Consider the following 19,665-nt stretch of genomic DNA (forward strand, 5'->3'; position numbering starts at 1 on the left):
TGTATTTTTTTAAAAAGTTGGTTATCTTTCAGACAATTGCACAAACACTTGGTAGGCATGGTTCTTAGTGGCAAATTTTCCGCTGCTAGCTGTGAGTTTTTTTGGGGGGGTTTTGTACAAATTTGATCTTGGAGAGCGGTATATTTGTTACATTTTATTCTTCAGTTGTGGGTTCTGCGTATGATTTTGGACATGAGAAATATTGTGCCGAGCCATTTTCGAGGTTGAATTTGTTTTATTTATTCAAGGAGTTGGCTTTCTGCATGTACAGTTCTAGTTGGTTTAAAGTTAGAGAAGATTGATATAGAATAAGAGCAAAGAGTGACGAATAGGATGAAGAAGATAGAATATAAGTGAAAAGAGTTGGGTTTTAGGGTTTCTCACTTATCTCTTCTCTGATAGAATTGTTGGCTTATATAGCCTTACACACATGTTTACACAAAGGCCCTCTAAAACTCTTTAATTTGCATTACGCTCTTAACACTCCTCCTCAAGATGGGTGAAAGATATCTATTAAGCCTATCTTGTCACACCCTCTAGCTAGATCTACTGAGCTAAGCCCTTTAGTCAAGCAGTCTGCAGCCTGCTCCTTAGTTGGAACATAGCCTAACTCCAGTAGCCTACTGTTCAGTTTCTCCTTGATGAAGAATCTAACAATCTCGATGTGCTTAGTTCTGTCATGTTGAACTGGGTTGTTGACGATGCTGATAGCTGACTTGTTGTCGCACCACAAACTCATCTTGGCCCCTTGGTCAAGGTTCAGTTCCACCAGCATGTTCTTCAGCCACATCAGCTCCGCAACCCCAAAGGCCATGGCTCTGTATTCAGCGTCAGCTGTTGATCTCGCCACCACAGATTGCTTCTTGTTTTTCCAGGAGACTAAGTTACCTCCTACAAATATGTAATACCCTGATGTAGACCTCCGATCATCTCCGCAGCTAGTCCAATTTGAGTCACAGTAGCCCTCAATGTTCACATGGCCACTCCTCCTGAATCTTAGTCCTTTGTCAGGGGCACTCTTTAGATACCTCAGTATCTGATATACTGCATCCATATAACCCTTCCTCGGGTCATGCATATAGCGGCTCACCATGCTTACCGCGAATGAGATATCTGGGCGTGTGTGACTCAGGTAGATCAGCCTACCCACCAATCTCTGATATCTCTCACGATCAACAGGTTCTCCTGCCTCAGCACTCAGCCTGAGACTCTGATCAATCGGTGTAGCAGCAGGCTTGCACCCCAACATCCCCGTCTCTGCAAGAAGATCCAGTGCATACTTCCTCTGGGAGAGAACAATCCCCTTAGGTACATGAGCTATCTCTATCCCAAGGAAGTATCGCAGCTGACCCAGATCCTTCACTTCGAATTCTTTGCTCAATCTTACCTTGAGCTGAGCAATCTCCTTCTCATCATCCCCTGTGATGATCATGTCATTCACATATACTGCCAGCATTGTGATATGACCCCCACTTCTTCTGAAGAATACAGTATGATCGGCATTGATCTGTCTGTATCCCATACTAATCATGGTTCTCCTGAACCTGTCAAACCATGCTCGAGTAGACTGTTTTAGTCCATACAGAGACTTCTTCAGCCTGCAGACCTTACCCACTGTCTGTCCTGTGCCACATCCCGGTGGTATCTCCATATACACCTCTTCTACTAGATCTCCATGAAGGAACGCATTCTTCACATCCAGTTGGTGTAGTTCCCATCCACTATTTATTGTCAGAGAAATCAGCGTTCGAACAGTACTCATCTTTGCCACTGGTGCAAAAGTCTCATCGTAGTCAATGCCGTATGTCTGGCTGTACCCTTTTGCCACCAGTCGTGTCTTGTATCGTTCAACATTCCCTTCCGGGTTCTGCTTCACGGTAAACACCCACTTGCATCCCACTGCCTTTTTTCCTGCTGGCAGTGTCGCTAACTCCCACGTGTGGCTCTTCTCAAGAGCCCCCAACTCCTCATGCATAGCAGCCTTCCACTTTGAGTCCTTCTTAGCATCCTGCCAGTTGTTAGGTATAATAACAGAATCTAATGATGCAATGAATGCTCCATCCTTCCCCCTCCTACTGTATGTAAGCAACTCCCCCTGAGCTGTAGGTCTAACACCCATTGTCTCCTCCTCCCCCCCTTCGTCTTCATCCTCTTTCTCTTCTGGGTACAGGATCGAAATTGGGATTGACCCCCTTGAGCTCTCACCATTCCCTCCCTCTTGCCTCGTACCTCCAGTATCGGGCAAGTCGCCAAAAGGTGAAGTAATCCCCACTGTGTAGTACGGCTCGAGCTCCCGAAACCGCACATCCATGCTGACAAACAGCCTTTTCTCCATCGGGCTCTAGCAGATATACCCTTTCTGGGTGCCATTGTATCCCACGAATATACACTTCACAGCCCTAGGGTCTAGCTTCCCAACCGATGGTCTGTTATCCTTCACAAAGCACACACAGCCAAATATCTTCAAAGGTAGGGCCCCCTCGTTATCTCCCTTCAGTATCTCACGAGGAGACTTTCACTCCAACACACTCGAAGGCATCCGGTTGATTAAGTAAGCAGCAATCAAGACTGCTTGTCCCCACACCACCTTTGGGACATTCATCGCCATCATCATACTCCTAGTAACTTCTAGGAGATGTCTGTTCTTTCTCTCTGCTACCCCATTCTGAGCTGGGGTATATGGACATATGTAGTCTGGTGTAGAATCCCCTGAGCTGACAGATACTCCCCAAGTGTTCTGTTGGTGTACTTTGTCCCATTATCTGACCTCAACACCTTTACTGCTGCACCATACTGAGTCTGGATGTGCTTATGAAAATCTTTAAAACAGCCAACTACATCACTTTTGTTTTTCATAAGATACACCCAAGTGACCCTAGAGAAGCAATAAATAAATATAACAAAAAACTTGCATCCATTTATAGAATTTACTGGACAGGGTCCCTATACATCAGAGTGTATTACTTCAAACTTACCAGAACTCCTATTACCTGAACTAACATAAGAGCTTCTAGTTAGCTTCCCAAACTCACAAGCATCACACTGCAGCTTCTGTTTATTTACTTTTCCAAACAGGGTTGGATACATTCTACCCAAAATGCCAAATGACGGATGTCCCATCCGTTGATGATAAAGCATCAACTCATCTTTTGTACACACTTTAGCTCCTCCTGTTCCCATCCTCTCCACCATAGATGTCAGCGCTGAGTTCATCCCTTCGCGGTCCAAGTACTACAGCCCACTACGTCATGTCCCAGTCCTAAGTCTTCGCCCTGTCCCCTTCTCCTGGAAGATCACCTTGGGAATGTCAAAATAAACAATACAATTTAGTTGGAGGATAATGACACTAATGGATAACAGGCTAACATGGAATGAAGGAGCATGCAGAACATTAGATAAAGTTATAGAACATGTACAACTAACAGTGCCCTTACCAACCACATCATGCGTTGTACCATCAGCGATCTGGATGCTCTCTGCTTCTGCTAAGTGAGTGTAAGATAAGAACTCCTGGCATTGCCTGTCACATGTCTGGATGCTCCAGAATCCATTATCCAGACGGTAGATCTTCCCTCGTTTGGGTGTGCGCGAAGGGCGTAATTAGCATAGTCCCCTCCAGAGAAAGTAGTAGATGCCCCCTCAGACACATCACCTATTGCGCTCTGCTTCCTCCTTAGTGCTGTCAATAGTGCACGATCCTCAGCAGTGAAGATTTTCTCAGCTTCTTCTTCTCTTTCTGTCACTGTCAAGTTTGCTCGGTGGCCTCCTCTTCCACCTCGCCTGCCTCCACGACCATGGCCACGGCCTCCAGCCTGACCGCGTCCACCCTAGTCCCTCTCTCTGGGTGGCTTAGGGCACATCTGTCTCAGATGCCCTACCTCTTCGCAGTTGAAGCACTTCCTAGTCTCCCCTCTGAATCCAGTGTTATCCGGATTGGATACCACCAGTGCAGACTTCTCCCCTGTAAGTCCACATGTCCCAGCTTGTAGCCTGATACGGCTCTCCTCCTGTATCATGGCTGAGATTGCCTCCTCCAGTGGTGGGATCTTAGTCTGAGTTAGTAACAACGTCGTCCTCTGCTCATATGCTGGAGCCAAGCCTCGGAGAAACAACATGGTCCTCTTCTGCAAGGAGGCCTCGCGCTCCTTGCACTCCGGGTCTTTACAGCTCGCTAGGGGCGAGAAGTGATCGTGATCGAGCCATAAGCGCTCCAGCTCTGTTGCGTACTCCTGTACAGTCCTCTCTCCCTGGACTGTAGCGCTGATCTCCTTCTCGATCTGGAATACCCTCTGGTTATTTCCCACTCCATCGTAGGTCCTCCTCAGCTTCTCCCAGACATCATGCACCCTCCCGAGGCCATCCACTGTGATAGCAATTGACTGGACTACAGAATTCAGAAGCCAGATGTATACCAACATATGAGTGGACTTCCACTCATCTCTCCCTACTGAGCCCTCAGCCGGCTCAGTCTTCTCCCCTGTCAGATATCCTTCTAAGCTCCTCCCGACAAGGGTATATTTCACCCGGCGCGACCAACTCAGATATGTCGCGGGTCCATCAAGTTTTACATCGATAGGTGAGAGCTCCACCTTCTTGGGTTGTGGCTTTGTCGAGCTCTCTCCCGCCGACAACCTCATCAGTTGCAACAGTGTTGAGATCTCCTCAGGATTCAACTTCTTGATAATCCCCTCCATCGGATTTCTGCCAGTCTCCGTCATCGATCCAACTTGTATTCTTGTGCGCAGTGAAAATTTTTGGCAGCACTTCGACAGCACCACAAGAAAGATAGATCAATAAGAGTTCTTGTTTCATCAAGGAAACAAGAACTAGAAGCAGGATATCTCAACCAAGTAAAATATCAGCTCTTCCTCTCATCAGTTCTAGGACTGATCTGTCGAGGGAACCTAAACAAACTATTACAACTTCGAATATTGTCAACAGACATAGGCAAAACATATGAGATTTCCATACAGACCCTTATCTCATCATCAAGTTTACCAAAGACTACTCACAACATTAGCCACCCAAAAACTAAAAATGAAATTAAACAAACTGTTTTTAAAAAAAAAACAGTCACCCTAAACCAGTCACCCCAAACCAGTCTCACCCCAAACCAGTCTTCACGTCAGTCCAGTCACCCTCTTCACGTCGGGTTCACCATCTACCGCCTCTACCGACCCCCGCAGCTCGATCACCCTCTCTTCCGACCACCGAGGCTTTACTCCTCCTCTTTGGCTCCTTGATCGTCGATCTCAGGCTCGACCCCATCCGCTTCTCTCTGATCCCTTGCTCAACCTCCGAGTTTCGTCATTCTCTCGCGCACCCAATTTCTTCATCCGCTCGAAAGTCGCCGCCGATTGCAATGGCGACGGGACGACAAGGAGAACGCGTCGCTGGTTCAGATCGAGGGAGGGGGGGTCACTGGTTCAGATCACTGGTTCAGGAGGAGGGGACAACAAGGGGATGGAGCCCTAGGGGTTAGGATGGCGGCGGTTCGAAGGACAGAGCTCGGGTTGGGATTGACGGCGGCTCTGATACCATGAAAAGAGTTGGGTTTTAGGGTTTCTCACTTATCTCTTCTCTGATAGAATTGTTGGCTTATATAGCCTTACACATGTTTACACAAAGACCCTCTAAAGCTCTTTAATTTGCATTATGTTCTTAACAATAAGAGAGAAAATAGAGGAGCTTAAATTAAGATCTTCACGCTAATTTTGTGATGTGTAAATTGTCATGTTGGTGCTTCCTTAGTAAATATAGTGGGTTTTTGATAATTTTGAGTCCTGATATTTTCATCCTAATTTTGTGGACTTTATGGTTGGCCTTGCTGTCAATCTACATTTATCAAAAGCTTTCTCGACCTCATCTTTTAGTAATAGGTGTTGTGTAAGTTGATACGATCTAGTGAATATTTATGTATGCATATATGTATGTGTCTATGTATTTATGTATGCGTATACGCAAGGTTTTTAATATCGGATATCTAGGAAATATCAGATGGCAAGAATTCAAATCGAACGGCGGATATCGGGGATATGTGGTAAACATCGGAATTCCATAACGGATGTCTGTATATATAGTATAATGCACTGAAATGTAATCTCAACATACTTTACGAAGTCTATGCATACAAAATGTAAATAATGTATGTTTAGGATCACTAATCAGCCTTGTAAAATTAACAAAAGTACAAATCAACGTTACACTATTTCATCTAATTTTTTAGGCCAAAATGTCATTTGATATAATGGGAATATCATGATATCTCGCCCAAAAATTGTCAAACGTGGTATCTTGTTTTGTGACAGCCATATAAAAGGATATATCAGCCATCATATCAGCTGATAAATCGGCCATATCAGGGATGTATCGTCCAAAATAGCTAAAAAGCGGTAAAGGATATTTAGAGACCATATCGGTTGCGACAAGCCCTATAAAAGGATATATCGGGCGATATATCGGGTGAATTCCTATCAGCTTATGCATAATGACAGGTTATAAAACAGCAAATCTGCCCTAAAATGAATTATTTTGAACTTTCCTGGTTCATCCAACCGAAGCTTTGACAATGAAACGGTTGTAAATGGTGTACTGTACAATATGATAGCCATGATTGCAAACATACACTTATTATATGAGATCCATGTGTTGTGTATCCATATATGACTCCTTGGGCTTTTTTCTGCGTAATCATTTTGGTTTCTCTACATTTGATTATGAGCCTGCTGTCTTACTAAGTTGAAATTTTCCAGACGTGCAGTACTCGTTAAGGAACCTGTTAAACTAGGAGATAAACCTCTGGATATCATACCTGAAGACTTTGCAGCACGAACTTTAGCCCAAGAGTATGGGGGTGGTACATTTGCAGTTCTGGACGACATGGTTGTTTTCTCAAACTACAAAGATCAACGATTGTACAAACAGTTCATTGGAGGTAGAACCTGTTTTCCTTTGCAGACATTTCATACGGTGACTTGATTTTACCTTTAATTTTAAGTTAATTCGCATACTAGTCATTCACTAATGTATCCATGTACAGTACCTGTTCATGTCAGTAGGTGTGACACTAGTTGCCAACATCAATTGTAGATAATAGGAGTGTTAATGAGCTTAGATTTATTATGTCTAAGCTTGGTTCCACGTTTGTTTTGGGCAGCTTATACTTGGAAGGTTGACCAAGTATTTTTTTATCTTGTGTGTACACCCTTCTATATTATGCAAGCTTAGCTTAAGCTTCAACAATGTTATTTACACAAAACAAGCTGCTCTCGGCCTTATAATTGCATATCTTTCTATTCGTTTATCTGAGCTCTTTGTTTTACAGGTCATTCACCGGAACCTCTTACTCCGGATTATGGTGAACCTGTAGTTTGCTATGCTGATGGTGTATTTCATCCTCATTTCAACCGTTATCTCACTGTAATGGAAGGTTAGTATCTCATAAGTTTGTATGACAAATGATGACATGCCCTCAGAAAAGCTGCTCAAGTTTTTTTTTTTGGCAGATCGTCGCCAGAGTAGCTTAAATCCAACAACAACTATTGTTTCTATTGAATTAGGTCATGGAAACATTCAAGGTAAAATATTTTTATGCAAATTAAGCATTATGATACATTCGTCAGTGGTAACTGTAAAAACTTCATTAGAGACCTTTTAACTGATCTAATATTTAATCAACTGATATTTATGGACTGTTTCTATCTATTGTGCACCTTTTTGTTGTTTATTTGTTTTCTTCTTGTGGATGATATGGCTTCAAGAACCGAAGAAACTGGTTGCTGGCAATGATTTTTATGCATTCCCAAGGATTGACCCAACTGGAAAGAAGATGGCATGGGTAGAATGGAGTCACCCACACATGCACTGGGACAGAGCACAACTTTGGGTTGGTTATTTTTCTGAAACTGGGTAAGTGCTGCTGATGAAAGACGGTTTTCTGTCCTCGGCTAATCTTTTGTTATAGTTGAAGATTAAAGTCTTCTCATATACATGTAATAGGAAATAAAATTTGAAGAAATCTCTCCATGATGGCCATTATGTACCTTGTATCGGTTAAGATCTACCTGATTTTATGAAATCTTTTTTTTGGAATCTCAATTAGGCCTATTTGTGGGTCTTACCTCTCGAATATGGTCAAGATTAGTTTTCTACCGTTTGAGTTATTTTTATTATTTTGTATTATCCATCTTGTTCACAAGATCCTTGTCCGGTTTTTCTGTACCTGTTATCATCAACCTTTAGCATGCTCATTACTCTATACAACTATTAACCAAATCTTACATTTTACAGAGACTTGTGCAAGCGAGTTTGCATTGCTGGTGGAGATAATAGGACAATAGAATCCCCAAGTGAACCTAAGTGGTCCCCAAAAGGTATGCTTTGTTTTTTCCTCATTCCAGGTGTCAGAAACTTGTGCGACCAATTCTTGCACTCTACCATGCATTGTTTGTTCTGATTGTTGTTTTTTATTTGTGATTTTAGGAGATCTCTTTTTCATTACAGATAGAGAAAGTGGGTTTTGGAATATCTATAAATGGGTAATGTTTTTTCTGCGACTGAAATATTTTCTGTACAACTTACTTTGTGCATTTTCATAGGTAGATATACCTGTAGGCATCTTTATATTATCATTTATTCATTACTGATGGTTCATCCCGTCATAATAATTTGTTTTCGTGCATAAGTTTTATCTGCTTTGCAATACACACTATTCATTTTCCTATCTTGAACAGATTGAAGACAAGAATGAACTGGTGGCTGTTTANTTTGGCATCAACTCTTATGATTTTGTTGGAAACAATAGCGAGAGTAATAATATAGTTTGCAGCTACAGGTTATACAAAATTATTTGGCCATCTTTTAGTGTTCAAATTACCACAAAGAGTTCCCATGTAATTAGGTTTAACTGTTTGCGTTGGGATTTATCATATGCAGGCAGAATGGAAGGTCATACCTGGGAGTATTGGACCATATTCACAGCTCTTTTTCATTGATTGATACTCCTTTTACCGATATTAATAACATTGTATGTTCTCAGTTACTAAAATCACCATCTTTCGGTTGCTACATGGTTTTTAGTTTGTCTGAGAGAGAATAAACTTGATGTAGAAGGATAGACTACGATATGTGTAGTTACTTAAAAGCTTATGATACCAGTTGAGGCTTTTGATCTATGTAGGTTTCTGCAGCCAACTACTTGTACATTGAAGGAGCATCTGCAACCCATCCGTTGTCTGTTGCAAAGGTTGCTCAACTATCTTCACTGAACAACTGAGGTTTTTATCAAAAGAAACATATATATTGGCTGCCTTTTTATGATTAATTCTATGAGATCATTTCATGTATTATTAGGTAACTTTGGATGAGAGTTTGACAAAAGCAAAAGAATTCTCTATTGTATGGTCATCTTCTCCAGAAATTGCAAAATACAGATCATACTTTAGTCTTCCAGAGCTCATCGAGTTTCCTACAGAAGTTCCTGGTCAAAATGCTTATGCATTTTATTATCCTCCTTCAAATTCCAAATATCAAGCTACTTCAGATGAAAAGCCTCCCTTATTAGTGAAAAGTCATGGTATGATATGGTCCTTTTCGCGTTAAAGTATTTATAGGTTACTATTTAGATTTTTTTTATGTTTACTATTTATATTTTCCTATACCTGTGTCATTCAAGAGAAAATATTTGTGCCTTGTGCACATAGTTAAGCAAGCTTTAAGAAAATTTGTGTCATTTTGCAGGAGGGCCAACAGCAGAGACTCGTGGAATACTTGACCTTAATGTCCAATACTGGACTAGTAGAGGATGGGCTTTTGTGGATGTTAACTATGGAGGAAGCACTGGTTTGTTTCCAAATGCTTTGCATATCTCAATTTTCATCTTGATACTTGTTATTTGCTAATTCAAAGCCGGTCTGACTTATTTAACTCTCTCTTACATAGATCTGTAAATTGACTCCCAAAGATGATATTCTCTCTACTATATTAGCTGGAGATCTAAGAGGAAGGTTTGACTGTGTACGACCATGAATTTGAATGTGGAACAATTAAGTCAATAAAGTACTAAAGATATTTCAAGGATGGTGCTTCATTTATCTTGTTCTGTCTCTATATTGTCCAGCTTAAAGTGCATAAGTAAACTTTTTCCATAACCATCTTTCAAAATTGAATTTAACTACAAATTTTAAAATAGTTTACATGTAAATTTCCATTACATGTCCAAAAATCTAGTTTAGATTTCGGACTGTTCCTCCAATCATGTAATGTGCTAGAACTTGCTTACACAGGACACATATTGATGACTTGTAATAAAGTTTGATAGTTTAGCATAGCATTTTAAAAAACCTCTACATGTCTTGTGAAGGTTTCGGAAGAGAGTACAGAGAACGACTTTTAGGCAACTGGGGTATCGTTGATGTAAATGATTGTTGCAGTTGTGCCAAATTTTTGGTATGGCAACCTTTTGTTCCATATAGTATGCAGCAACTAGTTTTATTTTGTTATATTCAGGTTATGCAATTCATTAGCTGGTGTGATCCCCTCCAGGTGGAAAGTGGAAAGGCAGATGGACAAAGACTATGTATAACTGGGAGGTCCGCTGGTGGGTACACTACATTAGCTTGTCTTGCATTCAGAGACACATTCAAGGCGGGTTCTTCTCTGTATGGTGTAAGTTGTTCACCATTTACTCCACAAAATGGACACTTTGTATTGCTAAAAGCCACTATATCTTCCTGTGAAGTATTTTTTTCTCAATGTGCAAGCGCTTGACACAAACAAGAATGGCTGACACATTATAACAAAGGAAGATTGATCAATGAGCTGGAACAAAAACAGCAGAGCTTTTAACACCCACCAACTACAAAAAACAGAAATTTGGAAAAATGGAACAGATTGTTTGTTAGGCATGTGAAGATTATTCTCCAACATGCTTATTTTACAACAGTTGTGATCTTTTGCTTTTGTTTGGCACGTAATTTTTGTTTATAGGACAGTTATAGGAAAGAAGTTTACCCTTAGCTTCTTGCAACAATTGTTGGCCAGTAATCTGACATTCTTGTTCCTCTTATGACGGTTTGACGTGGTGGTTAGATCCGCTTACGTTCTAGCTTTAACCATTATTATTCTGGAATTAGTCAAAAAGACATCCGAGTTGTTGCATGAAATATGTAAATTGATCTAAATTAATTTAGGCCTATTTATTTATTCTTTTATGCTTCGCATGCATCATTGTAGAGCAGGGTTCGTAAGACCTGAAGTATTTAGTGTACAAAATGGTGTGTGATATCTGATAGGTCATGCTACAGTGTCCAAGGATGGATACGCTATTAAGTGCAAAAAGCTAGAGGAGGTAATAAAGACCAGTCAAATTCTGGTTTATATTGACTGCTGAGTTTGTATATTTGCTTAACGTCGGTATCATGACAATCGGTACTTTTTACTGTGTGTTTCTCTCTGATGCTATGATAGAATGTTTTGTCTAAATCGTGCCTCTTTTTCCCAAAAGTAATTTAGTTAACATAAGCTTGCAAATCTTACTCTTTCAACCAGTGGTTTCTCTAAGATTAGCATGCAGTAGAAACTAGAAATTCTAACACCCTTTGCCTATTTTTAGTTACTGTGTTTTTAGAGAGAATTTATGAACGATATTTCTTCATTGTGTTTCACATTGGCATATGACAAATCATTGTCTTCTTTGGCGGACAGGTAGCTGATTTGTCTTTGTTGAGACAAGAAACCCATAAATTTGAGTCACATTACACTGATAACCTTGTGGGTAAGTAATGCCAACATGTGAATCTTTGAGAATCAGTTTCAAGCGTCAATAGCATTAAATGTACTCTTTCATATTAACTGCTAAATCCTTATGCCTTCTGTCTGACTTGATCCTTTCAGGGAGTGAAAAAGACTACTTTGAGAGGTCACCGATTAACTTTGTGGACAAATTTACTTGTCCAGTAATTCTGCTTCAAGGGTTAGATGATAAGGTGCGCATATGGTGAACTTGGACTTTCATATACTTTTCCTTTTCTTGACGTATATTTAATGTTATCCTAACTAATTGATGTCAGGTGAAAGTACCTATCATAAGAATTAGTATTAAATTTGTAATAATCGTATTGTCCAACTCATTCAAGAACATCAATGGACCACTATACGGAATGTGAAGTAGGGAAGCCTCATTCTATTAATTATAACCTTATCATTTTCACGTGATGCATTCAGTAGTTTCTGTTGCACACAGATAATTCAATTGCTTCTATCTCATTTTATCTTCAGTAGATAACCTATAAGTTCTTTCAAAAGCCTTTCCTTTTTCAAGCATTCCCGGTACAATTAAAATAAGGGGCTATATGTTGTCAACAATGTAAAAGTTTGCATGTAATGCAGGTTGTTCCCCCAGATCAAGCTCGCAAGATATACACGGCTTTAAAAGACAAGGGTTTGCCTGTTGCTCTCATTGAGTTTGAAGGAGAACAACATGGGTTCAGAAAGGTAATTGCGCCGTGACTTTAGACTGTAATTATGTCGAGGCTGATAAGTGATGATAACGATCTGCTTTTGCTACAGGCTGAAAACATCAAAATTGCACTTGAACAGCAGATGGTGTTCTTTGCTAGGTTAGTAGGGAAGTTCCAAGTAGCTGATGATATTTCACCCGTCAAAATCGAAAACTTTGATTGAACTTTTTTTTTTTTCCAAAGGTCGTGTGTCGATGTATTTGCATTCTCTTGTTCTTGCCATATGCACAGTGGGTGTTAATTTTTTACTTATGTAAAGTTAAGTTTGAGTTTGTTTAGGGTTTATTTTATTGTGATTTCTTTGTGTACGCTTTGTGAGCAGCATTTGGCGTGTAATTCAAGTATCTGTGTTGACTTATTGATTGAGATGAACCAGTCGTACTGAGGAAATAGACTGTAACTGAATTCAAATAAATGCACAAATGAAAAACATCCAAATAACTATAGAGCGAAAATATTTAAAGATATATGATATCATTTGTCAATGAAGCGGAGAGAAGTACTCGTATTTTAATGGGTAGATTTCACAAACACCACTCCGAAACTTGGGGGTGATTTGTTCAAAACCTCCACAGAAGAAAAGTATATACCGCTGTTTTTTTGGGGACTTTTACAAAATTCACGTGAACGTCTAAGAAGTTACATCTCAACTTTTAGAGCATATTTCGTTCTAGGATTTGCTGGGAAAGAAAGTTAATGTCAGGATGTTTACGCGGAAGCTTGCGAAGTTTTAGGATTATTTTCTCTAATTTTGGGAGTTCCTGATATTATTGTGCAAATCGCCAAAGTTCAAACAGTGTTCTCCCAAATCTAGGGTCGGGCGTTGGTTGGGTCGACCCGCGGGCTAACGGCCTAGCTTGCCATGGGTCATAGTGCAGCCCGACCCATAATAGGCTAGGCCTGATCCGGCTCGTGATATACTCGGGTCACGGGCCGAGCTAGATCTAACCCCATACCCAAAACTAAAAAAATAGGTTCGGGCCAGCTATTGACCCCACTTAATGCAGAAGAACGGTCACAAGGACATCAAACAAGACCTTTCCTTGAAGAATTTGATGAATAAAACTAGAAGGATTTTGGCTCCTTGAACATTAATGGTTAACATATTTTTTTTTCTTTTTTTTTCTATTGTATTTATAATTTAAATTTAAACTAAATGATTGTTATTAACTTCTCTTGGACATAGGTCTTCCTTCGAAGTCGAAACCACGTATATCTTTGTGTTTGCGATATTTTTCTATGTAATGTTTATCTTTGTGATGTGTATATCATTTTAAATAATAAGTGAAATAGGAAAAAAATAGTTTAAATATAATTTAATAGAATACAAATATATAGTTAATATAGTTTAGAAATTGGGAATTAAAAAATTAGGAAATAGTTAAAAAAATCAACGGGCCGACCCATGACCCAGGGGTTGTGGGCTAGGCCCGACCCAGCGCGCCCCTAGATAGGTTGTGGGCCAGGCCAGGTCCAATTCTATACGCAGGATCGGAGAAATAGACCGTCCCACTTTAACTCAGATGAGCTCCGGTCAGACCCAACCCGGTCTTGAACCGCGCGGGCTGGATCACAGGCCTGAACCGGGCCGACCCACGCCCACCACTATCCAAATCCTCATATCTTAAAATTCCGAACTGGGTTTTCTTTTTACCGACCCGGATCCGTTTCCGAAGCTGGTCCCACTCCCATCACCCCCCAAAGTCCCATGTCTCAAATTCCCTCCACTCCCTCTCTCTCTCTCTCTCCTCGTCGATGGTGGATCTCCGTGGACTCTCTCCTCTGCTCCCTTTCACGAGAATTCCGACGGTGAGCCCTCTCTCTTTACCCCTTTTTTACTAAACCCTAGTTCTAATTTAAAAATTTCCAAAACCCTCGATCCTAAATCCCTAAAACCCTGACTTTAACTTCTTGGCCCTATCTAGGGTTTCTTTTTTCTCAGTAAGTAGAGAACCAATGCTAGTTTTTCTTTTACTCTAGAGCGTGTTATTCTTGCGCGAATCGAATTTCTCAAACAAGTGAAGCTTAAAGCTTTGAATTTTTTTTTTTTGGTTTACTTCTTTTGAAATTAGTTAACTGTGTTGTGAAATTATGGTCTTTATCTAATTAAGGTATAAGAGGAAAGAATTGGGTTTCAGTTGTGTAACTGTTGTTTCTTGTTTTCGAATACCGTGCATCGAAGCAAGCATCAGTGCTAGTTGCAGCTTCTTTGGTTTCAGCTCCTTTTCTTTAACTTCATCTTACTAGGTTGAACACCTTATTAGTGTATTATGAATGGTGTTGTAGTGGAATCAATGTTTGATTATAGTACCACACAAGCATATATGCTTCTATAGTACTGCAATTTGTTACTATCTTTCATGTCATGCTATTGACATTGGATTTTAAATTTGCTTGTTTCGTTGCAGTAGCATCTGCAACTCTTGAAGACCATGTGAGACTTTTAAGCATGCAGACTCTGTATCCATTTTTGCAATTAAACACTCATTCATAACCCTCTCACCCAAGTTCTATTCTTCACTCTTTGTATTTTATAGTTAGATAGATAGGAGAGTGGAGAAGATGGATCCCTCGATGTTGCTTATGCTGTCCAACCTTCTCCACCTTCACAACCACCTTGATCCGATGCCGTCCCTTCTTTCATCCTCTCCCTCCCCGTCCTCCCCCATTGATCCCAACCTCTCCTCCTCTGCTGCTCCTCTTCTCTTCTTCGCCCTTGCATCTGTTCTCTCATATGCTTCTTCGACACTAAACCAATCAAATTCCTCCTCCTCCCCTTCTCCACCCCCTCGTCCGCCTCCCCGCTCCTCCTCTTCCTTCTTCCTCTCCCTCTCCTCTGACCGTATCTGGTCCATGGACCCATCCGCACGCGATGCCAAGTGGAGATCCCAATATGGCCTCTCTTACCCTGTTTTTGCCACTCTTCTTGACCACCTCCGGCCCCACCTTTCCCTCTCTCATCTCCCTGTCCCCACTGACCATGCCCTCTCCATTGCCCTTTGCCGCCTCTCTCGTGGTGTCTCATCTCGTTCCCTTGCTCGCTCGCTATCCCTTCCGCCTTCCCTTATCTCTCGTGCCACTCACGCTGTCACCCGCCTTTTATCGACACGTCTATATCCAGACTATGTCAAAACCCCCATCTCTCACCGCCTCCTTCAGACAATTAGCTCCTTCAAAGATCTTACTTCTCTTCCGAATTGTTGTGGATTTATTGCCTCCTCTCCGGTTCGTCTTCGTCTGCCTTCATCAGAGGATGATGAATTTGAAAACTTACTCTCTCCTAACCGTTCTTATCCTTCCATCCTTCTTCAAGTTGTTTCTGACCATAGGAAAATTTTCTGGGATGCATGTGTACGTGCACCTGGCTCTTCTGATCCTTCCTCACATTTTCGTGACAGCAGCCTCTATGATCGCCTCTCCACAAAAATCCTGCGTGACTCCGTCATAACTGTCCGTGGTCACCATGTTCGTCCTTATATTGTTGGTGACTCTTCCTATCCCCTCCTTCCCTTTCTACTCACACCCTTTGCGAGTGGGTCTGCCAGTGCTGCCGCTGCCAATCCAACCCATGAAACCTTTAATGCGGCAGTATCTAAAGGTCGATCAGCATCTGTGGAAGCAGCAATTGCACTTCTAAAGGGCCGTTGGAAAATACTCAGGAACTTGAACGTGGGGTTGAATCATGCTGCGCAAACTGTCGTCGCATGTGTTGTGTTGCATAACATGTGTCAGATTGCAGGAGAGCCGGAAGATGATGGAAAGTATTTATGGAGGGATCCACCAGAGAGCCTGCAGCTGGCGAGGCCAGTGGAAAATGAACATTCACTCTACTATGCCGGAGAGAACTTGAGGCAGGCATTGGCAGAGGATTTATATGAGAAACAACAGAGACTATCAAGAGCTGGTGCTGGGCCAAGGTGACACGGGAAAAGGTGAGAGATCTTGAAACTGGCTATCCTTAATTATTTATCCAGCTGCAATTAGTTTACTTTATATTAAAGAACTATGAATCTTCTTCTTTGTGGTGATTGTTTACTTCTTTGGTTTACCTAAACTTTTGGTTTGATAATTCCTGTATGCAGTTCGTTTCTTCTTGATAATTGGTGGTTGATATTTCCTGTCTGCAGCTCCTTTTTTTCTTGATAATTAGTGATAAAATTTATCTCAGGTTCACAATTGAAATACCAGTGGTGGATGATTTAATAGTGAACTAATGCATTAGTTATCAAAACTTCTATTAGGTTGTCGCCCGCATGTTTTTCTTATCATTTATATCTATGTTTGTTAATCTGGTTTTAGTTATTCTTGCTGCATTGCATCATGAGATGGCTGTACCTTGTCCTGGAGAACATGACTATATTTTGCACAATATGGGGGAAAGAGACTTGTGCAAACATTTTACATTGCAGATGTTGCTCACTCTGGTTTCGTTTTCCATAATCTTTAAAAAAGCGGAAGCGCAAGGTGAAGCGCTATACCCTTTGTTAAAGCGAGGCGTAAGCTTCAAAGCGTGAGGCGTAAGCTTCAAAGCGTGAAGCTTAAGCTTCAACCTTCATGAGTTTAAATATTTTAATTTTAAATTGGTAATAATTATGAACATATGACATATAGTGGCGTAACAATTACAAATATATACATTCATGTCCTCATTAGTAAATAAGAATTAAACATGTGAAGTATAGAAATGAATCATAATAAACTAAGCTACATGCATCGATGTTTTCAAAGGCGCGCGCCTCACTGCGCCTCATGCGCCTTGTAATGTGGGGCAGTGGCGAAGCACCCCACATCTGATGCAGTAGGTAGCGCCTTTTGCGCCTCGTGTACATCCTTACTTTGTGCACGGTGCATGTAGTACATATCCTCATATAGTTTTGTTTGTTAACATTTCAATCGAGTCTTTATACTTTACAATCCATATCCCAAAAAGAAAAATAAATCCATTAGGCCATTTTAGTAGCCCTCAATTGTGGACCGTTACTAATCCTTTGCTTGGATATTAGTTCTGATTTAACATTTGATTTGAAAATTTATTAATTTTGTTATTATGTTGGGTGTCAGTATTAGAAATTAAGGCATTATATTATGATTTTGTAGTAAGATATTATTTATCTTGGCATATTTTCCATGTAAATTCTAAAAACATGTTCTTTCGCACTAGATTGTATATATTGAAAAATTATGTGTGCGGTGTGCGCCTCGCATCATCCGGGCGCACGCATCGCGTTGCGCCTTGTGCATGTACGCCTAAAGATGTTTTGCGCCCCGCATTGTGCCTTGCGCATTGATAACACTGACATGCATAACATATATATTTTATTTACACTCACATAGTCATATTGAAAATATATAGGGGCATTTTAATGTTAGTCAAAGATCTTTTTATGTCCTACTATCTAGTCTTAAGCGTGTGCTTCAAAATAAAAGTGCATTATGAAGCGCGAAGCGCACACTTCAACTATACTTTAAGCGATGAGATGCAAGCTTCAAGGGATAAATATCTCCAGTCTTGAGTTTTTAACTGTTTACCCTTCAATAAGTTGTGAAGCGAGTTTTAAAAAACTTTTTCAAACATTGGCCCGTGGACAACAATGTCCCATGAGTTTCAGTGCTGCCACTAGTCAGGTGCAAAACATATAGACAAGACATTTGAAGTCTGATAGTTTATCATTAATCATTTTATACTAGTAGCTGATCCTTCAAAACTATATGTATATATAACTAACCCATCCAGAAGAAGAGGCTATTTTCAAGTTAAAATAGTCTAGAAGAGGATGGAATGTCAGAATATTTGTTTCTTAAAATGGAGATGATTCACTTATTATTTGATGTTTGTCTCAATGTTTTTGTTTTCATCATCTAAAGTCTCCGTTCATATGCTTTATTTTCGTTCTTATGATGGTAGTTGCTGCATGGAGTTATTTAATTCTGCTAATGGGTGCCTTTTGTTTTTGGTTGACGATTGTTGGTGATTCAGATGAATGCATGTTAAAACAATTTCATGTCAGAATGATATGATGACAGTCTATGGTTGTGATGATCCTTTCCAATAAAATTTATGTTCATGTAGTATATACGGCGGTATCTTTTGGTATCCTATGACTGTGATAAATGTTACTTAAACCTGAAGTACATTGGTCAATGGATGTATTGAGAGATTCATGGTGGTGAGTAGAAACAATAGATCAGGATAGAGTTTGTTTAACCTCGTGCTTCGATTAGTGACATGCGAGTAATATTAGACCAGAAAGGGCTTCAATGACAGCATTGAGCACAACATGATAGATTTAAATGCTGTCATATGTGATAATTTGTAATATAAATGTATTTATCTAGATCTGTTATAAGTATAACAATGACAAGGATCTTGGAGGAATTCTGGCAAGTGGTAGTAGTTATCAAGGAAACGAATTTTAAGATGATTTAGATATATTAGTATTTGAAGAGAAGTGAATTACATTATATGTGATAATTTGTAATATAAATGTAACAGCTTGACATGTCATAAGTTTGTCATGGGTGAGGATGTGGAGTGGCTTTCTGGTACACGGTAGCAATCATAACAGGAAATAGAGACTGGTTTTAGATGATTTAGATGTATATGTATGCTTGAATTGACACGGTAATGAGCCTGTCTCGAGTAGTTGAAGGGTGACTAGTGCATTATCACCGAGAGATATGAATGATTTGGATGGAGAATTTGAGTATTGGATAACATTGTTAAGGACGATAAGATAAACGTATTATAAGCAGCATTATTAGGAGAATTTGATGCAAACCAAGATATTTGAGGAAGTTTTGAGGGTTGGAACTAAAGTTTATGCTTACTATAAGCAGCATTATTAGGAGAATTTGATGCAAACCAAAATATCAGAGGAAGTTCGAGGATTGGAACTGAAGTGTATGCCTACTACTCATAAGATGTTAGTGGATGACTCAAATAGTTTAAAGGTTTCTAAGAGGTGCGATGTATGAACATGGGCACAAAACCATTTTCCTACATTGTCATAGGATGTTGGAAATGGAAATTTCTAAAATGCACTCGCACGCTTGCAGAGAAAGATACATGTCTTATATTTGTTTTTTATTATTTATTTCTTTAAACTTTTTTAATTATTTTTTTTTTTTTGGGGGGGGGGGGGGGGGG

At 40.2% G+C, this 19,665-nt stretch overlaps 2 protein-coding genes across 3 annotated transcripts in view; both read left to right on the plus strand.

Annotated features, from left to right (window-relative positions):
* LOC109832861 (dipeptidyl aminopeptidase BIII-like) lies at window positions 7,730-12,884 on the plus strand. The gene is made up of 14 exons (XM_020400321.1): window positions 7,730-7,908; window positions 8,290-8,372; window positions 8,482-8,537; window positions 8,733-8,833; window positions 8,935-9,025; window positions 9,179-9,244; window positions 9,352-9,574; window positions 9,739-9,840; window positions 10,361-10,446; window positions 10,543-10,665; window positions 11,704-11,773; window positions 11,893-11,984; window positions 12,388-12,492; window positions 12,568-12,884. Exons 1-14 carry the CDS (start codon window positions 7,745-7,747, stop codon window positions 12,679-12,681), a joined length of 1,476 nt encoding a protein of 491 aa, XP_020255910.1. The 5' UTR covers window positions 7,730-7,744; the 3' UTR covers window positions 12,682-12,884.
* LOC109832862 (protein ANTAGONIST OF LIKE HETEROCHROMATIN PROTEIN 1) overlaps window positions 14,194-19,665 on the plus strand; it is a 10,132-nt gene continuing 4,660 nt past the window's right edge. Inside the window, exons 1-3 of one of the 2 annotated variants that reach the window (XM_020400324.1) lie at window positions 14,194-14,327; window positions 14,927-14,952; window positions 15,056-16,450. In XM_020400324.1, the coding sequence (XP_020255913.1) occupies window positions 15,081-16,439 (1,359 nt within the window). In that variant the 5' untranslated portion in view covers window positions 14,194-14,327; window positions 14,927-14,952; window positions 15,056-15,080 and the 3' untranslated portion in view covers window positions 16,440-16,450. Of the gene's footprint in view, window positions 14,328-14,926; window positions 16,451-19,665 lie in introns of both variants that reach the window. The other variant, XM_020400323.1, reaches the window with a different exon arrangement.

Source organism: Asparagus officinalis, chromosome 3 (genome assembly GCF_001876935.1).
Source record: "Asparagus officinalis chromosome 3, Aspof.V1, whole genome shotgun sequence".
NCBI classification, from domain to species: Eukaryota; Viridiplantae; Streptophyta; class Magnoliopsida; order Asparagales; family Asparagaceae; genus Asparagus; species Asparagus officinalis.